Raw genomic sequence first — 18,356 nt, 5'->3', positions numbered from 1 at the left:
AGCAAGGGATAGATCTCAACGACAAACACTGCCACGGGGGCCCTTTTGCCTCTCCTTCTCTGGCAAGGACTGTCACAGGCCCCGTTTCACAGCTCAGCAAACCCAGGGATTCTGGTCTTCTCCCACCCCCGGTGTTTGCAGAAATTCCCCGTGGAACAGAAGTTCTGCCACTGCCCCCAAAGACCCAGAACCAGGAAGTTCCAGAACAGAACCAGAGCGGGCAGCAGACAGTCAGTTCAAAGATTTTATTTAACTGTCATAAAAGGAGAAGCAGATGATGATTCCAAACCTGTTAACCCGGGTCTAGGATTTACAGACAATATGCACCAAATCAAATTAACAAAAATCTCTCTAGGGGCGGGGCAAGGGAGAGTTAGAGGCAAAGACGTAGCTACGAGAAAGCCACATGTACTTGGTCCCAGTTCTAATACGACCTCAACGTGGTAGGATCCAAATAAGAGGGCTGCGGAGCTGGAAGGTGCCTGCCCAGCCCGCGGGGGTTCGCGGGCCACGGAGGGCTCCCTGGCCCCAAGCGCGGTGTCAGTCAGCCCCGGCGGCAGGCTGGGTGCTGCAGGGCTCTGCTACGGGCACGGGGCAGGCGAGTGTCAAGGCAATAAATACTGACAGGCCAGGCACAGATTTTAAAGGCAGAACAGATACATAAGGCATTAACCGCTTCTGAATACTTGTCCATTGCAAGCTCTTTGTTGATCGCATCAGGAGAGCAGCTGCAGAAACAGACTAGTCCATCCTCAGCCCAAAACAGCCAGGAGGGCAGGTGCAGTCCTGGAATTTCAGTGCTTTGCAGCGACCTTGGCTGCAATGAGAAGTGTGAGGTGATGGCAACACTGAGGACTCCCACACCCGCCTGCCTCGCAGCCCCCCCTGTCTCTCGCAGGCGCCGAGGCTGCCGGAGCTGGGAGCTCTACGCAAGCAGGGCCGGGGTCCTGCCAGCCCAGCTCTCTGGGCAGCGGGAGGGGTGGCCGGGCGTCACCCAGGCTGTCACACTGCCCTCCCCTCTGGAGATGTCCCGTCTTGGGTGAAGAACGGACCAGCAGCAAAGCGGGAAGTTGTGACTCTTTCCTAATAACCCATGAGGGGCGTGACCAAGAGGAGTGCCATGCCAACAAACAGGGGGAGGGCGGGTGGCGTTTAAAAAGTGTAACAGGGGCAGGGCCCCCTCCCTAGAGGATACATGTTACACATTAAGGCATCATGGTTACAGGGAACATCCACAAATGAAGCTGCCAGTGTTCCCAGGACACTGACTGGGTGGAAGGGACAGGCCGGACATGATTTGAGCCAACAAATGGATTCAACAGCTGCCTGGCATCAAAGTTCTTCAGCTACTTGGAGGCAGTAGCTACCCTGAGCTGTGCACAGGAAAGCCAAGCACAGGATCCCACACAGAGCGTAGGAGTTTCTCCCCTTCAGCACCTACCCGAACAGAGGAAGGTGAGAAGCAGCAAAGGGCCTGGCGAGGGAGGAACCGCTCCCACCTCTGCGCTGGGACAGCCCGGCCCGGGGACGGGCAGCTGGAGATCAGATGCAGACAGCACGGTTTGATCAATGCACTCAGTGATTCTCTGGGGAGGGGGCACATTAAAAAACTGAGCTCTCTGGTCAAATTATAACAGGGGGTGAAAGGTAGGAGGGTTCCGATGTCAGCACTTTGGTACAGGGGGGGATTTCTACGGTAGCCACTGTCTGATTCACGCTCTCTGGGGTTTGGCCTTGGGAAGGGCTAGTCCTTCCAATCCTTCTTGATGGTCAGGTTCCACTCCCAGGACAGGTGGTCAGTCTTATCATCATCTGTGAACTTGGATTTGATGTTGTAGCTGCCCCGGGCCAGCATGCCCTTAGGGGCTTCTTCCATGGGGGTCAGAAACTCATACTCCTCTGCTCGGGGGCCGTAGCTCCCAACCATGTACTCGGTCTTGTCAACTAGGAGGAGAAAGAGAGGTCTATGGAGGCTGTTCAAGAGCCTCCCCTGCATTTGGGGCAAGGCTAAAGCAAATGAAAGGTCTGTTACTGCTACAACAATCCACAGCGGAGCTACGAGAACGAGAATGTCACCCACGTTAACAGCTCCATTCACTCCAGGAGCGGCCCCCCAACACTGGCACCACTGTCAGCAGCGATCTGTTCGCCACCACGCTCCAGTGGGGATCTCACACCAAGCCCCGAGGCGCGGGTGCAGCCAGGACCACAGGCTGCCACCCCACCGCAGACCCAGAAGCCTCCACACGTTGCCACAGGCTCAGCGGCACAGAGATGGCTGCAGACCGTCTCCTCCCGCTGTGGGCTGTGGGGCAGCAGCGGGCGAGCCCCCATCACCGCAGCGGGAAGAGCAGAAAGCCCTCACACAAAGCACTACTTGAGTCACAGAGAAGCACTTACTTTTCACGCCTTTCCGGAATGTGTGCTGAATGTACTTCAACCCCGACACAATCTCCCTGTTAACCTGCAGAGACACAAGCAAGGACTGTAGAAGATCTCTCCCAGAGACACTGCCCTGCCCACCCCTCCCACAGGAGGAGACAATTTCCCCCATCACACCACTTTTTGGGGCTCAGGCACTCCCAACGCTGGGACTGCAGCAGTTCAGTGTTCCCTTCATTCTTCAGTTTTCAAATCTGAATTCTTACCCTAAAGGAGATTTTTATCCGGTATTCCACACCCTCCTTCAGCACAAATGCTTGCTTCTTGTAGCTCTCCAGGTCACCTACAAAGAAGAGAGAGGTCAGAGTCCCTTTGTATTGTGCTCTGGGGCAAATATAAGATGCGACAGGTGACGAGGACAATGTCTGTGGTAGCAGGGAATGACCCTTGCTGCCTGGGCAGCACACGGTTCATCCATTTCATTTTTGCCTGACAGGAGCCTCCTTGCTGCACTGCCCAGGCTACCTGAGGCGGACAAGCGATGCCCTGTGAAAGGACTCTGCAGCGCAGCAATGCAGCTAATTCAAGAATGTTCCTCTGTAGACGTTTGCTCCGAGCTTGTCGCCATCTCGAAGCTGCCACCAGTGTCGCTGTGCAGGCTGGAGGACAGCTGGCTCCCCCACCCGGCAGCTTGCACCTCTACAAAACGGGGCTGGCGAGGGAGTGGAAGCTCTGGCTCTTGCCCAGCTCACCTGTCAGGTCCAGCTCCAGAGGGCCAGGGGCCGTAGCACAGACCAAAGTCAGTTTGGTCACCACCACATTCGGAGCATTGGGATCTGGAAGACAAGCGAAAAGGCTGTTAAACACTCATCCCTAATACCAACCAACACAACTCCTTTTCCTTCCAGGGCACTTCTTGGGTTTGCCACCCCCAGTCCCTGGTGCCTTATTCCAAGGGCCTGACATCAGCACGGGGGGCGCAGACACACGCCGTTATGCTCCTGGCGGTGCTCCTGCTGAAGGGCAAAGAGTTGGGAGGGAAACAGCTCCCAGGCAGGAGCAGCGATGAGGCCAGGGGTGGCTGATGGAGCTCTGGCTGGAGCAAGGCATAGCCATGTCCTCTGCTCACCTGCAGTCACAGTGACGGCACCAAGCAGTGCCTCCTTGTACTTGCGCAGGCTCTCGTCATCCTTGTCCAGCTCCTGGATCTCCTGGATGCTCTTCTGGGCAGGTGGCTTGTAGTTGACAGAGTGTTCGTCCTCCTCATTTTCAGCTGCAATCTGTGCCAGCTGCTCCGCCGTCGGCTCCTGCTCTGCCATCCTCACACAGGCGAGTTACACTGAAGTGGGGAGGAGAAGTGTAACTGCACCTACCCCCTCCGCCAGCATGGGCTCCTTCCCAGCAGCTCATCAGCCCAGCCAGGCTTCCCCAGAACCGTTCACTGTGACTCCACAGGCTCCCTCTGTCACTCAGGCCCTTCATGGGCTGTCCCCAGGGGAGCTCTGGGGGACACAACCCTGCCAAGGGTACCCCGCCACCCTGCAGACTGCTCCGATACACCAGGTCTCATATTCAGCCCATGGAGGCCCACACAATTCAGCTTTACCCATGAGCTGTAACAGGTAAATGCCCCGAGCCATAGAGAAAACACTCTCCTCCACAAGATCAACCGGGTCAGGCTTTCACTTATACGAAACCTGAGCTCAGAATGAACCCAGTTCAGTTCTGCTCTCTACAACACACGACTCCAGCTAAGAACAGGCCTCTGCCCCACCACTGGCACAAACGCCAGGAGCTGCAACCCGGAGCTCACAGTTTGTAACTCAATCAGATCAATCCGCTCTGCGCTGGGTGCCTGGGAGGAGTGGAACGAGACACCTGGCTCAGCTGATATCACACTTGGTCCTTTGCAAAGATCTGTGTCACACACGGCCAGCGAAACAGATAATGGATTAAAAACATGTGTGGAGCTTGGCTCGGCCACCCAAGACTCTAACCAGGAAACAGCCAGCTGCACACTGAGGGCTGGTGAAAGGCGATGGCAACACCCTGTTAAAAACCTCAGTAAAAGCCAATGACATCCTCAGTAATTCCACAGAGTGCACTGTCCTAAGGGTCACCCTACAGCAAATATCAACTTGGACACTCTAAAGACTCAAAAAACTCTTTCAGTGACAGCTTTTGAAGGGCTTTCTGAAGAAGCAAAATCTTTGACAAATGATCTGCTGATGGATCCAGGTGTTCCTGTCAGTCTCGTATTCCTGTATCCTGCTCAATATTCCCACCTGGAGCTCTGTACGAGCACACACCACTTGCAACAGACTGTGGAACTGCATTCACTGCTCTGGCATCTAGTTTCCAAATAAATCAAGAACTACAACATTTGCTACAAATACAAGAAAAACACACAACGTACATAACTAGAGGCTTAATTATGATCTAACATGCAGCTAAAGCTTCTCATACAGGTTACACTAAATAAACTAACCATCATCCATTCTTTTTGTCTTTAAGCTGACATAATAGCGCACAGTTCAACTCTTCCATTTCTACCCAATGTGCCACCCAGAGGGGGAACGACAGACCTCAGTGCTGACATGAGTCACACACAGTTTACAGAGCACATTTTATAGTGACGCAGGGCAAGTTCCGCAGATGCCAGGGCTGGTCTCACTCCACATCCAGTTCTAGCCTGGCAATGGCTGGAACAGCAGAACAGTGGAGGTGCCACCTGGGCTCCACTCATGTTTTTAGCCATAAATATTATGAATATTTTGTTGGGGAACAGGGCAAAGGAAACAGATTAGACACAGGAAGTGAAATTTTGCACATCTCTGCCAGAAGAGAAGACACTACAGCAGACCTATCAGCCACAGACGAGAGAGGAAAGGAAAGGGGGAGGGAGAACCGGTGACCAGCTCTCCTCCAGGATTCTCGGCTGCGGAGCCAGTGCTGAGACAGAGCTGTAGCCTGGCCACCGGTGGGGAGCCACTTCTTGCCCACTGTCAGACCCGAGAACAGACGTTCCACTGACGTGCCCTGGGCTGGCAGCGCTTCCCCAGAGAGGCTAGCACAGCGCTCGGGGCGTCCTGGAGTAGGATACATGCAATGGATGCAACTGGTGTTTCTGGGTATCAAAGCTTGACTAAGATTTATCACCAGACAAAGGTGGGGGGACGATGTGACACTTTGGGATTATCACAAGGGCTCTGGTACCGCGTGGCACAAGCACGTCTGTGTAGGGGAGCTTTCCCCATTGTACCTTCACACTTACAGCTGCAAACAACCACCGGTTCTGACCCCTACGCTTTACAACAAGCAGCTGGCCCTTCTGCATGGCATTCTCCAATATTCTGGCACTGAATATCGTGGAAATTTGTATCCAAAAGGCCATTTAATCTCATGGCATACACAAACATCTGACTGGATTTCACCCTGGTATTTCCCTATCAAACTCAGTCACTTGCTTTGCACTCCTATACTAAAAACCCTCCAGCCTTGAAGACTCCCAGAAGCGCCGAGCAAACACTCACCCAAGTACCCACTCCACTGCTTGATCCCGTTATTGCAGGCCTTCATCTCGCCTCCAGGTCAGATTTCACCTCCCAAGCACTACAGGTCATTCTCTCTCTGTAGGCTGAAGAACTCCTTCTAAGAATACCTGAACCCCTCCTAAGAGACCTGTAGCTTTCAGGAAATGGAAGTGACGGAATTCAGTGAGAGCTTTAAATAACTGGAGTCCCAAGTCACTGACTTCTGTCGACTTCCGAACTCTCTGTGATTGATCCCTCTTTGAAAGTATGAATACAATAAACAGACGCACACACAGCAGACCACCCACATGCATATCCCCAACGGTGCTGCGTCCCTATCCACAGCATTACTGTCCACGGGTGTCCACCACCTTCCAATTTTCAGACCAAGCAGAGACAAAACTTCTAGCAAATGGCCTGATCAGCACCTGCAGCGACAGGCCACAGGAGCCGTCAGACAGCCTCCCCTCGAAGAACCAACGCTTGCTGAAGCCAGGACTGCAGGTGGCAAAGGATCATCCCTGCGAGGTGAACAGAGCAGTGCCGGCCACAGTGCAGCTTCCCAACAGCAGGGTCAGGTCAGGACGATCACTGTGCTCCGCACAGGAACAGCCTTAGCATCAAACAGCACTGCTTTCTAGCAGCTGAAATAGCAGACAATTTCCAGGATCCGGTATCCTACCCTCATCAGTTAAGAAATGACCCAGTTTGGTCTGAACCAAGTACAGAGCTTCCACTCATTGACAACCAACCTCCAGATGTAACCAGCGGGGCAACAGTTTCCTCCCATGCATCACCAGCACCCAATCTTCATCAGCTCCATTAGGGTAATCCCTCTCAAACAGATATTTAGCAACAACTGTGCCATAGAGGGCACCAAAAAAAATTAAAAGGAAAAAAAAATCCAAATCCCCAGCTCTTTGCTTGTGTTCCTATGCCTCTAGCCTTAATCCTGTGATCCAGAGCTAAAGACACAATCATGCACACCACCACACGGATTAATCAAGAACCACCACCACTGCTGGACAAAGAGAAGCCAAGGGACTCGATCGCATGTGAACTGCCAGGAGAGAAGAGAACTGCACTTGTGTGTCCCACATGTGCCGTGCTGAGACCCCCAGCAAGTGCTCACCGACACGCAGAGGAGAGGGGACCTGCAACGCAGTCCTTCAAAGGGCTCAGCTCCTGAACAAAAGCAGCTACGCTGCTGACCGGCAGCTGGGCACGGGTGCCTCACAGGAGCTCAACACCTCAAACCTCAGGCACTGCTCCAAGGTCTTGGGAAGGAAATTCCTCCTCAGCTCCTTTTGACACTCGGATGCCCTGCTCAGCACCTCTGCACAGCAGCTCTCTGGTTCTTAAGACTCTTTAAGACTCAGTCACAGAACGCTCAAGCTGGTGCCTCCGCAGCTCCTAGGAGATGGCACAGACCTGCTGTGGACTCTGCCACGGCCGGCAGGGAAGGGGAATCCCACCCTGCACTCAGCCCGAAAGCAAATTACAGGAGGTGAGCTCCTCGGCCCTGTCTAGGGAAACAGCCCTGGGCACTCTCAGATCCTCACTGATCACAGAAGCCTGCAGGAGACAGCAGGAGCCTGAATCGCTTCCCATCCAGGAATTCACACTCAGCTGCCTTCACTGCTTCCTCAAGTCAGCAGTTTCTCCTGGATTCTCAGCATTTTTCACACAGGATCAAGGAGCTCAGAGCAGTGAATGCAAGAGCCCCACCTTCTGCCAGACAGAAAAACTGCTAGGAACATAACCCTGTTTTCAGGCAGACAGCAGTAAACAGCGGCTTCTTCATACCCCAGGATCAAGATCCCACGGTACTACTGAAACCAGAGTTAGTCAGTCTCTCCTCAGATCAGCTAATTGGCTTCGGACATCCGTTAGGACACAGCGCAGCCATGGACGCGCAGCAGTGCCAATTCAAGAGGTCCCCACCCTTCTTCCTTCCCCCGTGGCGCAAGGGAAAGCTTGTGCAGCCACACGGCAAACTCAGTTGGAATTTAATCCAGTTAAAACCATTTCTGCAGGGCTATTTTCCAGCCAGATCAATTCGCTGCTCCAGTTCGCTACGTGGCTACAAACGCTGCTATGCTGTGAGGACAGGGAGACAGAGAACTGCTGAAACCAGCTCAGGCTGCGCTGCTGCTCTACACGCACCACGGCAGCTCAGGAGGCTGGATCAGAGCTGAACTGGGCTCAGATGGTTCCCAGGGCAGCCGGGGGGAACGGGGGACGCAAACGCATCAGCGGCAAAGGAGTAACCGGTGACTCAGTGACAATTCCTGAGGCTGAGCGCTGCCCTCTGACACCACTGGGAATTTCGAGGCAAAGGAACATCCAGAAAACGCCACTGCACCAGCTGCTTTGTAAGAGCATCCGAGACCTCTCACTCAGCTGATCCCTGCCACTGGCTCACGGCTGTGGAGATGGACAACTCTGGAAACAGTCTGCTGCCTTTCAGGGACTCGGCCATTTGGAGATGTAATATTCTATTTTAATTTTTTTTTGCTTACGACATAACCCTGAACTGCAGTTCACCTAGAAGGCGCTAACTGTCAAGAGCAAAACCAAAGGCATGAGCAGACAGCTCTGTATGCTCACAACTTCAGAAATTTAAAAAAGTCTCGCAGTCTCACACACAAGGTGCAAACAAGCTGCGTGGGTAAACGGGCTGCAACCACAGTGACCCCGGACACCGCTGAGAGTGTGACCCATCCCTAAGTGTTGCTCCTCGCCTCCACAGTGGAACACAACGACGAAACCGTCTCTGCTCAGCAGCTACGGGGCAAGGATACTCACACTGGGAGAACACTTGGAAAACCAGAGCAACAAAGTGCTCTGGACTAGACACGAAACCCTCAAGGCAACAATTTATCCGCTTGGTGTGACTAGGAGTTTTTCTCGTCTTAAGAAAAGGAAGTTTCGACTTTCAGACTTGCTGCAGAGAGCCTACAGAGCCAGGGCAGACCTCGCCATCCTCCGGCAGGGTTGTAAAGGGGTGGGGGGAGAACTGACCACTCCTCCAGGAGCCAAACTGCGGCCTTTGTGCCTGGTGCCCCAGCTGCTGTAGCCCGCACCAGGCCTGCAGCATTACGGGGGATCAAATGGGCTCTTCAGTTACTGTCACACGGAAGGAAACCGACCCTGAGGAAGTCGCTTCCAAGTTCCTCATTTCGTAACCAGGAGCCATTTATGTAAAATCCGTGTGAGACACACCGAACACTCAGCCCTCCCGAGGCCCGGGAAACGCGAAGGACCCCGCACTCCCCTTCAACGCCCCCGCAGCCGGCGGGGCGGGCGCGGAGCAGCGCCGGCCCCCGCGGGAGCACGAGCCGACCCCAACACTCCGCGTTTCACCCCAACCGCGGGCCCCGCGAGCTCCGCTCCGCTCGGGAACGGCCCCCGCCGGGACAGCGGCGCTCCCCGGCCCTCGGAAGGTTACGCAAGGGCACGCGGGGCCCCGCTCGCGCACCTCGGCCGCGCCCCGGCCCCTCCCGCGGCCCGGGGACGGCGGGGCGCGGTGCGGCCCGGTCCCAGGGGGGCTGAGGCGCGGCCCCACCGCCCGAACCCGCCCCGGTCCCGGTCCCGGTCCCGGTCCCCGCCGAGCCCCGCCCCGGCCCGGCCCGGCCTCGCCCTACCGGCCCTGCTCGCTCTCCGCGCTGCGGTGACAACGCGCCGGGATCCGCCCAGCCGCCCGCGCGCCCCCGCACTTCCGGGACACGCCCGTCACTTCCCGTTATACGGAGGGGGGTTGAGCCCCGCACCTCACTTCCGGCCGCGGCCCGGCGCGCTGATTGGCCCGGGGGAGAGGCGCGCGATGGCGGGACGGACGATAGAGTTGGGGCGGAGGGGGTAGAGCGGCGCGCGGCGGGCCGGGCGCGGGAAAGGGCGCGCGCGCGAAAGGGCGCGCGCGCGGGCCGGGCAGTGGGCGTGGCCGGGGGGGCGTGGCGGGGGGGCGTGGCGAGGCGGAGGCGTCCACAGCTCTAGACACGGTTCTATTTTATTACGGCAAAGGTGAAAAAGCCACCTCGGCCCAACAGGCAACCAGTAAAATTTATCCCAAAAATAACTCGGTACAAAACAGGTCTGCGTCAGAATTAAAAAAAACCTTTACAGGAGTTTAAAACCTATCCCAGAACGTAAAGTAAAACAAATCCACCGCGGTGTGAGTGGCCGCCGCGCCGCCCCCCCCCCCGGCAGCCGGGGCCGGATCCGAGTCCTTCCCTGCGCCCACCGCCGCTTTAGCTGGTGTCCATCTGCAAGAGAGGAGAGGAGAGGGGACGTCACCACGCGCACCGCGGCGCCCGCCGCGTCCCACCGCGCCCAGCCCGCTTCTCCAGAGCTGCCCCGCTGCGCTCCCCCCGCCCCACCCGAGCCGCGGCAGAATAACTCTATTTACGCAGCCCCGGCGCCAAAGACTGTTCTAAACCACCAGGCATCCCCATGCTGTTTTTTTCCTCAGAATTCTGCTCATCCCACTTCAGTTTCACCCCATTCCTACAACACCGACCCCGCTGTCATCGCGTACACACGCAACCTCAGCTCTCTATCAAGACTCTAATCTGGCTGCGGCACAGAGAGGTCTGAGCAGCAAACGGCGGACACGGCTCTGTAGGTGAGGGCTCGTGTCCACCATCAGCATCACCGACCTTTCCTCTGGTAGCATCCACGTAGTTATTTTACGTGGTTCTTTTTGGTTTTGCATTTCTGCAGCCCATCGTCTCTGTGGGTTTAGTTATGCAGCTCCTGTTCCCCACGGCTGTTCCAGCTACGGAAGAGCCTGCCCTACGCTGGCCCCAGCAAGTGGGAGAGCTGGAAAAGGGGCCGTTTCTTGGCTCTCAGTTAACTGTAGCTGACAAAGTGTTCTGCAAAGTAAAGCCAACTACCGGACCAAGGCACTGCTCCGCTTTAAAGGGAGACTGCTTTAACCCAGTGACCTGCAAAACCCTTTCTCTTTCCTGCCGGCTCCAGGCTGCCGATGTTCACCAGCACGAGAAGCTGCCGGGAGCCTGTACTCAGCGCCCGAGCAGCACTTACCCTGGCATTGTAAGCATCCAGCTGTGCATCTAGTTCTTCTGCGGAGAGTTGCTGTTTGGAAGTTCTCCCAGCTCCTCTGCCTCTCCCTCTGTTCCCACCACGAGTACCTCGCCTGTTGCCTCCTCCACCACCAAATCCTCCTGAACCACCGCGGTTTCTGGTCATGCCACCTCTGTTTACACTGTGATTTTTAAAAAATAACTGGTTTAGTGCATTTTGGTTACCCCAGACAGGCATGCAGAAGTTTGCCAAATGAGAGACGGATCCACGTGCCCCACACAAAGAGGGGCCAGGCACGTTCCCGCCCTGCGCTGACCAGGCACAGGGACGCCCGCGGCCGTGCGGCACCTCACCTCTGTGCTGGTCTCCTCTGTGTGTCGATCTGTGATGTGACCAGCTGGATGTTCATGGGGCGCCCTGGAGGAAGAGCAGCCCGTCAGCCTGCGTGCGGGACTCGGGCACACGGGCTGCTCCAGCCAGTGAAATACCCTACAGAGACAGCCACACACTCACCGTCCAAGGGGACGCCATTGTACTGCTTCATCGCTTTCAGAGCATCTGCCTTCCTTTCAAAATGCACGTCCGCTGTCCCTAGGCTGCGGCCAGATCTGTCATAGTGCACAGCTGCCTTCTTCAAGGTCCCAAACTCTGCAAAGAGCTCCTGAGAAAGAGAAGAAGAGCGCACACGTCCATCAGCGCTGCAAACACCGCACAGCCAAGAGACAGCGCTGGCAGCTGCGTACACACAACTGATCTCAGCAATTGCAGGCACTTTTCAAAACATCACTGACACTGACAAGAGGAGCACAAGCCCATCAGACAGATTTCGGAAAGTTGCCACAGGTCGCAAAACCAAGTGGGACTTCACATTCACCACTTGCAGGGTGCACATTTAGTCAGCGAAGCAGACTCAAGAGAAACCTCAGGTCTTTTTGTTGAGGCTGAGTCAATGGGGAGACTAAAAATAACCCAGACACTAATCCATTTCATAGACAAAGAATGATCATGGTTGCATTGTGCTGAATTATTTTTCCCTCTTAAATCTTTACTAGACCAGGTGCAATTTAAAAACAAAGCCCATTAGGAATACACCCCAAAAACTGAGAATAGGAAGAGCTCTCTACTGAAGTACGTAATTTGCTGTCACGAAGGATGGAAACGAAGAGGCAGCAACGGAGCCACCCATCTTGTTTCACAGGCGCTACGTTTAGAAAGTCAACAAGGACACCTCATCTTGGCGAGTTTCTGCTACGCCCCGTGCCTCAGAAGCAAAACCCCTACACCAGAGCAGCCAGGGGCGCCCAAAGGGACAGGCCACCTTCTCCAGCATCTGCTGCAAAGCCCGACGACCACTCTCTCTGCGAGTCACTGCCCAAGCATCTCAGGGAGCACTAGACAATAGTCTTCCACTTCCTAAGCCAGCAGCACTTCAGGCAGGGCTGACGGCCAGCTCCCCTCTTGGACTTATTCACCAGAGGTGAACATTACACGGCACTCGACAGAAGGTTTCTGGAAGAGAGCACAGTCCCAGCACGGCGGAGCTCAGCCACAGCTCCAGAGCTCCCCTGGGCATAGTGGAGAACACAGATTCCTCCCCGGCAGCGGGGAACACTCAGGGAGGGACGCTGTGCAGCTCCTCCACAGCAACGCACCTCCGAGGTTCCTTCCAGCCAACACAGCACCCAAGCTGTGCTGCACCGCAGTAATGATGCGATTAGCATGGAAACAAAGAAAGGAATCACCACATCTTAGGCAGTGCTAAATTATGGGATGAGTAGTAACAAATAGATGCAGAGCCATTAAGTTGGCTTTCCTGCTAAATAAACCATACGAGGAAGTTTGTCCACACCTCAGCACAAGCCAGCAGCAGAAAAGGCGAATCTCAGCCACCACACAAAGCGCAAGAGCTGGTTAAGCTGAGGTGACTTCACGGAGTCACGTTTTACACATTGGGGCCTCACTACAACAAACAAGAAACTTATTTAAACCAAACCTGAAGTTACATGAGAAAAAGAGCTGGTTTTGAGAGCATTACCCAGTAACTAGGTGACCTGAAAAAGCTCACTTGCAATTCCCCAGGCACAGCCAGATCGGCACATGGAGTAACTGGAATGAATTAACTGATCAAGAAAAATAAAAGTGTGTGTTTGTTTCTCCCTGGTGAGGATGCGAGGATCAGAAGCCGATTTAAAAGGAGGTGCTTTGCAGCGTGCCCAAGTCAGCACAGCCCCAGTGGGGACGCGCCTGGGGTTTGCAAATGTTTATTTCTGCACAACTCATGGCCCACCAGTGACCATGCCCCCGTGGCCAGAGGAGCACAGCGCCTCAGCCCCTCCTGACCCACACAGCCCAGGGACAGAGTGCACCGCACACCCGACGGAAAGAATCCGGCAGGTTCTGGCCCAAGACACGGCTGAAACGAGGGATACGACAGGCAGCTCATCTGGAGGACTGAACATAGCAGGTACCGCAGGCACTGCAGTGCAAGGGAGCACGCTCTCCCTCACACAGAACCCTTCCACTTACACTGATGGGCACATCCGTAGGAACACCTCGACACTCAACAGAACATGACTTTAACAAAGCTGTGCTAACAGGTCCCATAAAACCAGAACAGGCAGATGTACGCACTGTGCAGTTACAAAATTTCTGCAGTTACGCAGCTCTTGAGAGCTTACACTGTTCAAATTCTCCAGCCACAGCTGGATTCAGCCCCACAGCAGCGTTCTCCCACCCCTGCGCTGTGGCAGAGCCGCTCACAATGCGCCCAGCTACAGCCCTGCAGGAGACGGCGGCTCTTCTGAATGGCAGCCCCTCGAGATCACCAGACCCGCCGCAGGACAGGGTCCTTAGTCCTCCAAGCCCCGGCAAAAGGCAGAGCCCATTCATTCGGGGATCCCTCAGCGCGCCCAACACCCCCGCTGTGAATTAACCCCCCCGCGGGGCCGCCCCCCAGCCCCAGCCCCACCTGGATGTCCGCATCCGAGACGCCGAAGTCCAGGTTCGACACGAGGAGCTTCCCGCCGGTCTCCACGCCGGCCCCCGCCCCGAAGCCGCTGTCGAACAGGTCGTGCTGCCACTTCTCGGGGAGCTGCTTCGGCTGCAACGAGACCGGCACCTCGCTGACCGCCGCCGGCGAACCGCGGGCCGCCGCCCGCCCGGCCGGGAGCGGACAAAGGGCCTCCCGGCGGGCCCGCCCCCCGCCCCATCCCGCCGCCGCCCGCCCCGCCGAAGGCCCGGCCCCGGCCCGCTCCCCCGCCGCGCCGCCGAACCCCGCGGGCGGCCGCGCTGCCCGCCCGCCCCCGCCGCGCTCCATACCCGGCTGTAGGGCGCGGGCCGGTTCCTGCCGCCGCCCCGGGCCATCACCGGCCTGTTCCGCACGGGGCCGCCGCCGCCCGCCCGCCCGGCTCCCACGCCGCCCCGGCCGGGCCCGCCCCCGCGGGTGGCGCCGCCCCGGCCCCGGCCGCCCCGGCCGCCGCCCCGGCCGGCCCCGCGCTGGCTGCGGTTGAGCTTAATGATATCGTCCAGGGACATGTCCATCTTGTCGGCCATGATGGCGGCTCCGCTCCGGGGCCTGCACTTCCGGCCGCGCTGCGCCGACGCCGGAAGCGGAAGGGGGGGGGCCGGCGGCGAAGGCGCGGCGGCCGCGCGCGCGCCTGGCGGGGCCGGCGGGGCGGGTGCGGGACTTCCGGCGGGGCGGGATGCGGGTGCGCGTGCGGAGCTGGCATGGCGTCGCCTCCTGGCTGTGGGTAGCCAACGACGAGAACTGCGGGATCTGCCGGATGGCCTTCAACGGCTGCTGCCCCGACTGTGAGCGACGGGCGGGCGGGCGGGCGGGCGGGGTGGCCCCGGGCCGGGCCGGGCCGGGCCGGGCCGGGCCGGGCCTGACGGCGTGTCCGTGCCACAGGCAAGGTTCCCGGAGACGACTGCCCGCTGGTGTGGGGGCAGTGCTCGCACTGCTTCCACATGCACTGCATCCTCAAGTGGCTGAACTCGCAGCAGGTCCAGCAGCACTGCCCCATGTGCCGCCAGGAGTGGAAGTTCAAGGAGTGACAGCCGGTACCGGCGCACCCGGGGGGGGATGGGGAGGGGTGCGGGGAACGACGGGGACGGTGCCCGCCTGCCGCCGCCGCTTCGCGCTCCCGGCCGGGCCGCCCTCAATAAACGTGCGCCCTCCGCCCGCCCCTCCGGTGTCAGGTGTCGTTCTGCGCTCGGGATCGGTGCCGGGGGCGGGAGCGGGGGGTGTCGGTGCTGGGCCCCGGCCCCTCGGTGACCCGAAAGCGGCTGCGGGCCGCCGGCGAGCGGCTCCTTCCCCGCGGAGGGCGGGCGGCGCAGCGGGGCGGGGGCGGGCGAGGCGGGACCCCCGCCCGGCTGTAAAGGCGGCGGCGGCGGCCCCGGAGCGCTGCGCTGCCGCTGGCACCATGCGCGCTGCCCGGTGGCTCGGGCTGGGGCTGCTGCTCTGGCTCTGCCGCCCCGCCGAGCCCTGGTACAGGCTGCCGGCCGGACCCCCCCACTACTCGGTGGGCAGAGCCTCGGGGCTGCTCTCCGGGTTCCGCCGCCCGCCCCACGCCCGCCGCTCCGGCACCGACGGCACCGCGCTGCTGCCCGGTCAGCCCGACCGGCTCCTCACCGCGGTGAGTACTGGGGCCGTCCCCGGGTGCTCGGTGGGGACTGGGGTCGCTCCCCGCGGGATGCCGGACGCGAGCTGTGCCGGGGTGGGACCGGGGTCCTCCACCCACCGGGGCTCGGCTGGGACACCGGGGCTCCCCCCACCAGCGCCAGCCGGTGCCGCGCATCCTGGGGACCCCGGTCCCTGCTGATGGTCTCCCTGCAGGCACTGTGCGTGACGGATGTGGCCCCCGAGCCGCGGAGCTGCCGGGTGCTGCCTGGAGCCCCCAGCGCTCTCCAATGCAAGGCGGACGTGACCGTGTCCTTGGACCCCGGGGAGTGTGCGGATGCCTGAGCCGGCAGCGGTGTCTCTGTGGTGATAATAAACGTGCTTGGGCTGGCTCCATTGCGTCTGTCCTTGCAGGGGAGGGAGGTGCTGTGGGGTGGGGGGAGCCCCCTCCTGCTGCTCCCCCAGCTCCCTGAGCCCTGCGGGGGCTTGTCTGGGGCTGGGGGCTGCCCTGGGTCAGGCCAAACAAAGCCAGGGACGGGCTGGACATCGCGCTCGGGGCTCTGGAGATGTTCCGGGTGAGAGGGCAGTGACAGCTCAGCTGGGGGTGTGAGGGGTGGCTGCAGTAGGAGCGGGGATGGATCTGAGCACGGTCCCCAGCCTGCAGCTGCTAGGGACCCCGGGTCCCCGGGAAGTCCCTGGGCAGCCCCATCCCTTGTCTCCTCGAGGGCATGGTGGCAGGGGCTTGGTCAGCCAGCTGAGTGCCCACCTCCTGCCACCCACTTCCACTCAACGTCTGGGCTCCACCAAGCCACGGGGAGTCTCAACAGTGCTGGGGTGGCTCTGGCCTCACAGCCCCTCTCCGCCCGGGCCCCTGGGGCCAGCCATTCCCCCAGTCCCAGGTGCTGCAGCTGCTCAAACACCTGGCAGAAAAAAAAAATCACTCCCTGATCATGACCGGCAAATTGTCACCCTGCTATCAGCCCCAGGGGCCAGCCCGACACCCGTGGTGGCCACAGGGCACAGCGCAGGGAGCCTGCATGGGCAGCACAGCACCAGGCGGAGCTGTGGGGAGCAGCAGGAACTGACCGGGCTTTGCTGGGCGGTGAATGACCGCAGACAGGGCACTGCCATCCCCGTGTCACCCCGGTCAAGGAGGGCCCCGCTGACCCCCAGCACTGCAGGTCACCCGGGCACAGCCCCCGCCTGGTACCGGGGCACCCTGGCTGTGCTCTGGCAGCAGGACAAGGGCTCGGTGACAAGAGTGGGGTGGCAGCAGCCCCCTGACACCAGCAGCTCGGTGGCAAGGTCCCCCCCGCCCCAGGCATCTGGGGGGGATACTTCCCCAAGGGCCAAGGTTGCAGTCCCTGTGTGGGTCGTCAGAATACCGCACTCTTTATGAACAGAGCACACACACACCTCCCCCCCAGCTGCAGCCCAGCCCCACTGAGGTCCTGCCGCGCTGCCCTTGGCAACACCCTCCCCCTCTCCAGGGTACGGCCAAGGCAGAGGCCACTGGTCCCAGGGTCTTCCCAGGGAGCCGGATGGGCACCAGGGCCGCCAACCACCATGGGGGACATGACACAGTGTCCCTGCCACGGCACCCACTGGAGCTGCCGCAGGATGCCAGCACCCACCTCTTAAGTTCAGCCCTGTCTCTGAAATCCCAGGGGCACCACCAGTGCTGTGGCGGCTCAGGACCGGGCAGGCAGCCACAGCCACAGCGGTGTTGCCACACAAGTGTCCTGGGTGCAGCCACCCTCCTGCCCACAGTGGTGACACGCTGGCTCAGCACCAGCCATGGTGCCGGTGCCACCACTGGTGACAAGTGGCTGCAGAGCCCTAGCCTTCCCTCCACAGCAGGACGAATATGCCAGCGCAGCAGGACCAACGCACTGCGAGGAGCCGGGGCCGGGCTTTGCCCAGGGCAGCAGCGGCTGATGGTGATGTGCTGGGCATCAGGGTCCGCTCACCCCATTGCTCCTTCCGTGAATGGCTACCGGGGCCCTGGGGACAAGCCCCAGCCTGGCTCTGGGGCCCTGCACCATGGCAGGGTCCTGGCTGGTCTTACGAGATTCAGGGCACCTGCCACAACTGTTCCAGTCAACTAGTTCCCGTTAGAGAAACGTCGGGTGCTCACTGCAGGCTGCATCGCGACGGGGGAGGGCTCCTTGGGAGGGGTGCAGGAACCAGCGTCTTGAGCTTCTGCGCTTGAGGGAGAGAAACAAAAAACAAAAAAAAAAAAGAAAAAAAGCAAACCAGAGAAAACAAAGTCACAAACTTGAAATTAATTCAAGTTTTTTTCTCCCTATTTTAACTCCACGCTCATTTTCACCCCTGGGACTCACAGGTTGTCAGTAAACAGACACTTAGAAGAAGGGCCCAGAGGCACTTGGAGAACAGAACATCATATGCAGAAGTTTTCAGAGTAAACTCAGAACTGGCTCTTGGAGGCCCCGAGGAGCAGCAGCTCCACCGCGCTCCAGCTGAGCAAGCGAAGCTGACGTTTCCACGCAAATAAGTTGTACCAGCGGGCAAGCACCCGCGCATGATGAGAGCAGAAATAAAGTACTTTTGTCATTTTTTTAATAACAACGGTACCTGTTTAGGTCCCAGAGGCAGCTCATTTACATGCAAATGCTCAGCCCGGGATAAATGCGTCACCACGGCTGAGTTGTTTGTTTTTCATGACAAACTCTTCGGCAGTCTCTGTGGAAGGGGGCCGCAGGCTGCAGAGGGGTCTGAGCGCTCGGCAGCCGCGGGGGTGTGTCTGGGAAGGG

At 58.7% G+C, this 18,356-nt stretch overlaps 3 protein-coding genes across 5 annotated transcripts; 1 reads left to right on the top strand and 2 right to left on the bottom strand.

The window, feature by feature from the left end:
• Positions 1-230: 230 nt before the first annotated feature.
• ARHGDIA (Rho GDP dissociation inhibitor alpha) lies at positions 231-9,823 on the bottom strand. The gene is made up of 6 exons (XM_074607360.1): positions 9,563-9,823; positions 3,512-3,721; positions 3,135-3,218; positions 2,649-2,725; positions 2,401-2,464; positions 231-1,944 (listed from the first exon to the last, which is right to left on the bottom strand). The coding sequence occupies exons 2-6, from the start codon at positions 3,699-3,701 to the stop codon at positions 1,745-1,747; spliced, it is 615 nt and encodes a 204-aa protein (XP_074463461.1). The 5' UTR covers positions 3,702-3,721; positions 9,563-9,823; the 3' UTR covers positions 231-1,744.
• An 83-nt stretch (positions 9,824-9,906) lies between these two features.
• On the bottom strand, positions 9,907-14,513 carry ALYREF (Aly/REF export factor). Its single transcript, XM_074607351.1, has 6 exons — positions 14,280-14,513; positions 13,930-14,061; positions 11,475-11,622; positions 11,315-11,378; positions 10,962-11,142; positions 9,907-10,180 (listed from the first exon to the last, which is right to left on the bottom strand). Exons 1-6 carry the CDS (start codon positions 14,511-14,513, stop codon positions 10,166-10,168), a joined length of 774 nt encoding a protein of 257 aa, XP_074463452.1. The 3' UTR covers positions 9,907-10,165.
• On the top strand, positions 14,476-15,971 carry ANAPC11 (anaphase promoting complex subunit 11). Of its 3 annotated transcripts, none has more exons than XM_074607294.1 (3): positions 14,476-14,771; positions 14,869-15,595; positions 15,796-15,971. In XM_074607294.1, the coding sequence occupies exons 1-3, from the start codon at positions 14,476-14,478 to the stop codon at positions 15,922-15,924; spliced, it is 1,152 nt and encodes a 383-aa protein (XP_074463395.1). In that variant the 3' UTR covers positions 15,925-15,971. The 3 variants fall into 3 exon arrangements, with proteins under 3 accessions (XP_074463395.1, XP_074463397.1, XP_074463396.1); XM_074607296.1 differs by having other exon boundaries at positions 14,606-14,771; positions 14,869-15,020; XM_074607295.1 differs by lacking the exon at positions 15,796-15,971 and having other exon boundaries at positions 14,612-14,771; positions 14,869-15,146.
• Positions 15,972-18,356: the final 2,385 nt, after the last annotated feature.

This window comes from Larus michahellis, chromosome 14 (genome assembly GCF_964199755.1).
Source record: "Larus michahellis chromosome 14, bLarMic1.1, whole genome shotgun sequence".
NCBI classification, from domain to species: domain Eukaryota; kingdom Metazoa; phylum Chordata; class Aves; order Charadriiformes; family Laridae; genus Larus; species Larus michahellis.
This window is presented reverse-complemented; position numbering and strand designations above follow the sequence as displayed.

What these genes read in the sequence shown, in the direction of transcription:
- ARHGDIA (XM_074607360.1), bottom strand. Translation starts at nt 3,701, where the DNA reads ATGGCAGAGCAGGAGCCGACGGCGGAGCAGCTGGCACAGATTGCAGCT. An exon ending in GGATAAAAATCTCCTTTAGG is followed by an intron (nt 2,465 to 2,648) that starts GTAAGAATTCAG and finishes GTGTCTCTGCAG; the next exon opens with GTTAACAGGGAGATTGTGTC. An exon ending in ATTCCGGAAAGGCGTGAAAA is followed by an intron (nt 1,945 to 2,400) that starts GTAAGTGCTTCT and finishes TTCTCCTCCTAG; the next exon opens with TTGACAAGACCGAGTACATG.
- ANAPC11 (XM_074607294.1), top strand. Translation starts at nt 14,476, where the DNA reads ATGATATCGTCCAGGGACATGTCCATCTTGTCGGCCATGATGGCGGCT. An exon ending in CAACGGCTGCTGCCCCGACT is followed by an intron (nt 14,772 to 14,868) that starts GTGAGCGACGGG and finishes TCCGTGCCACAG; the next exon opens with GCAAGGTTCCCGGAGACGAC. An exon ending in CCGACCGGCTCCTCACCGCG is followed by an intron (nt 15,596 to 15,795) that starts GTGAGTACTGGG and finishes GTCTCCCTGCAG; the next exon opens with GCACTGTGCGTGACGGATGT.
- ALYREF (XM_074607351.1), bottom strand. Translation starts at nt 14,513, where the DNA reads ATGGCCGACAAGATGGACATGTCCCTGGACGATATCATTAAGCTCAAC. An exon ending in GGCCCGCGCCCTACAGCCGG is followed by an intron (nt 14,062 to 14,279) that starts GTATGGAGCGCG and finishes GTCTCGTTGCAG; the next exon opens with CCGAAGCAGCTCCCCGAGAA. An exon ending in TCTCGGATGCGGACATCCAG is followed by an intron (nt 11,623 to 13,929) that starts GTGGGGCTGGGG and finishes TCTCTTTCTCAG; the next exon opens with GAGCTCTTTGCAGAGTTTGG.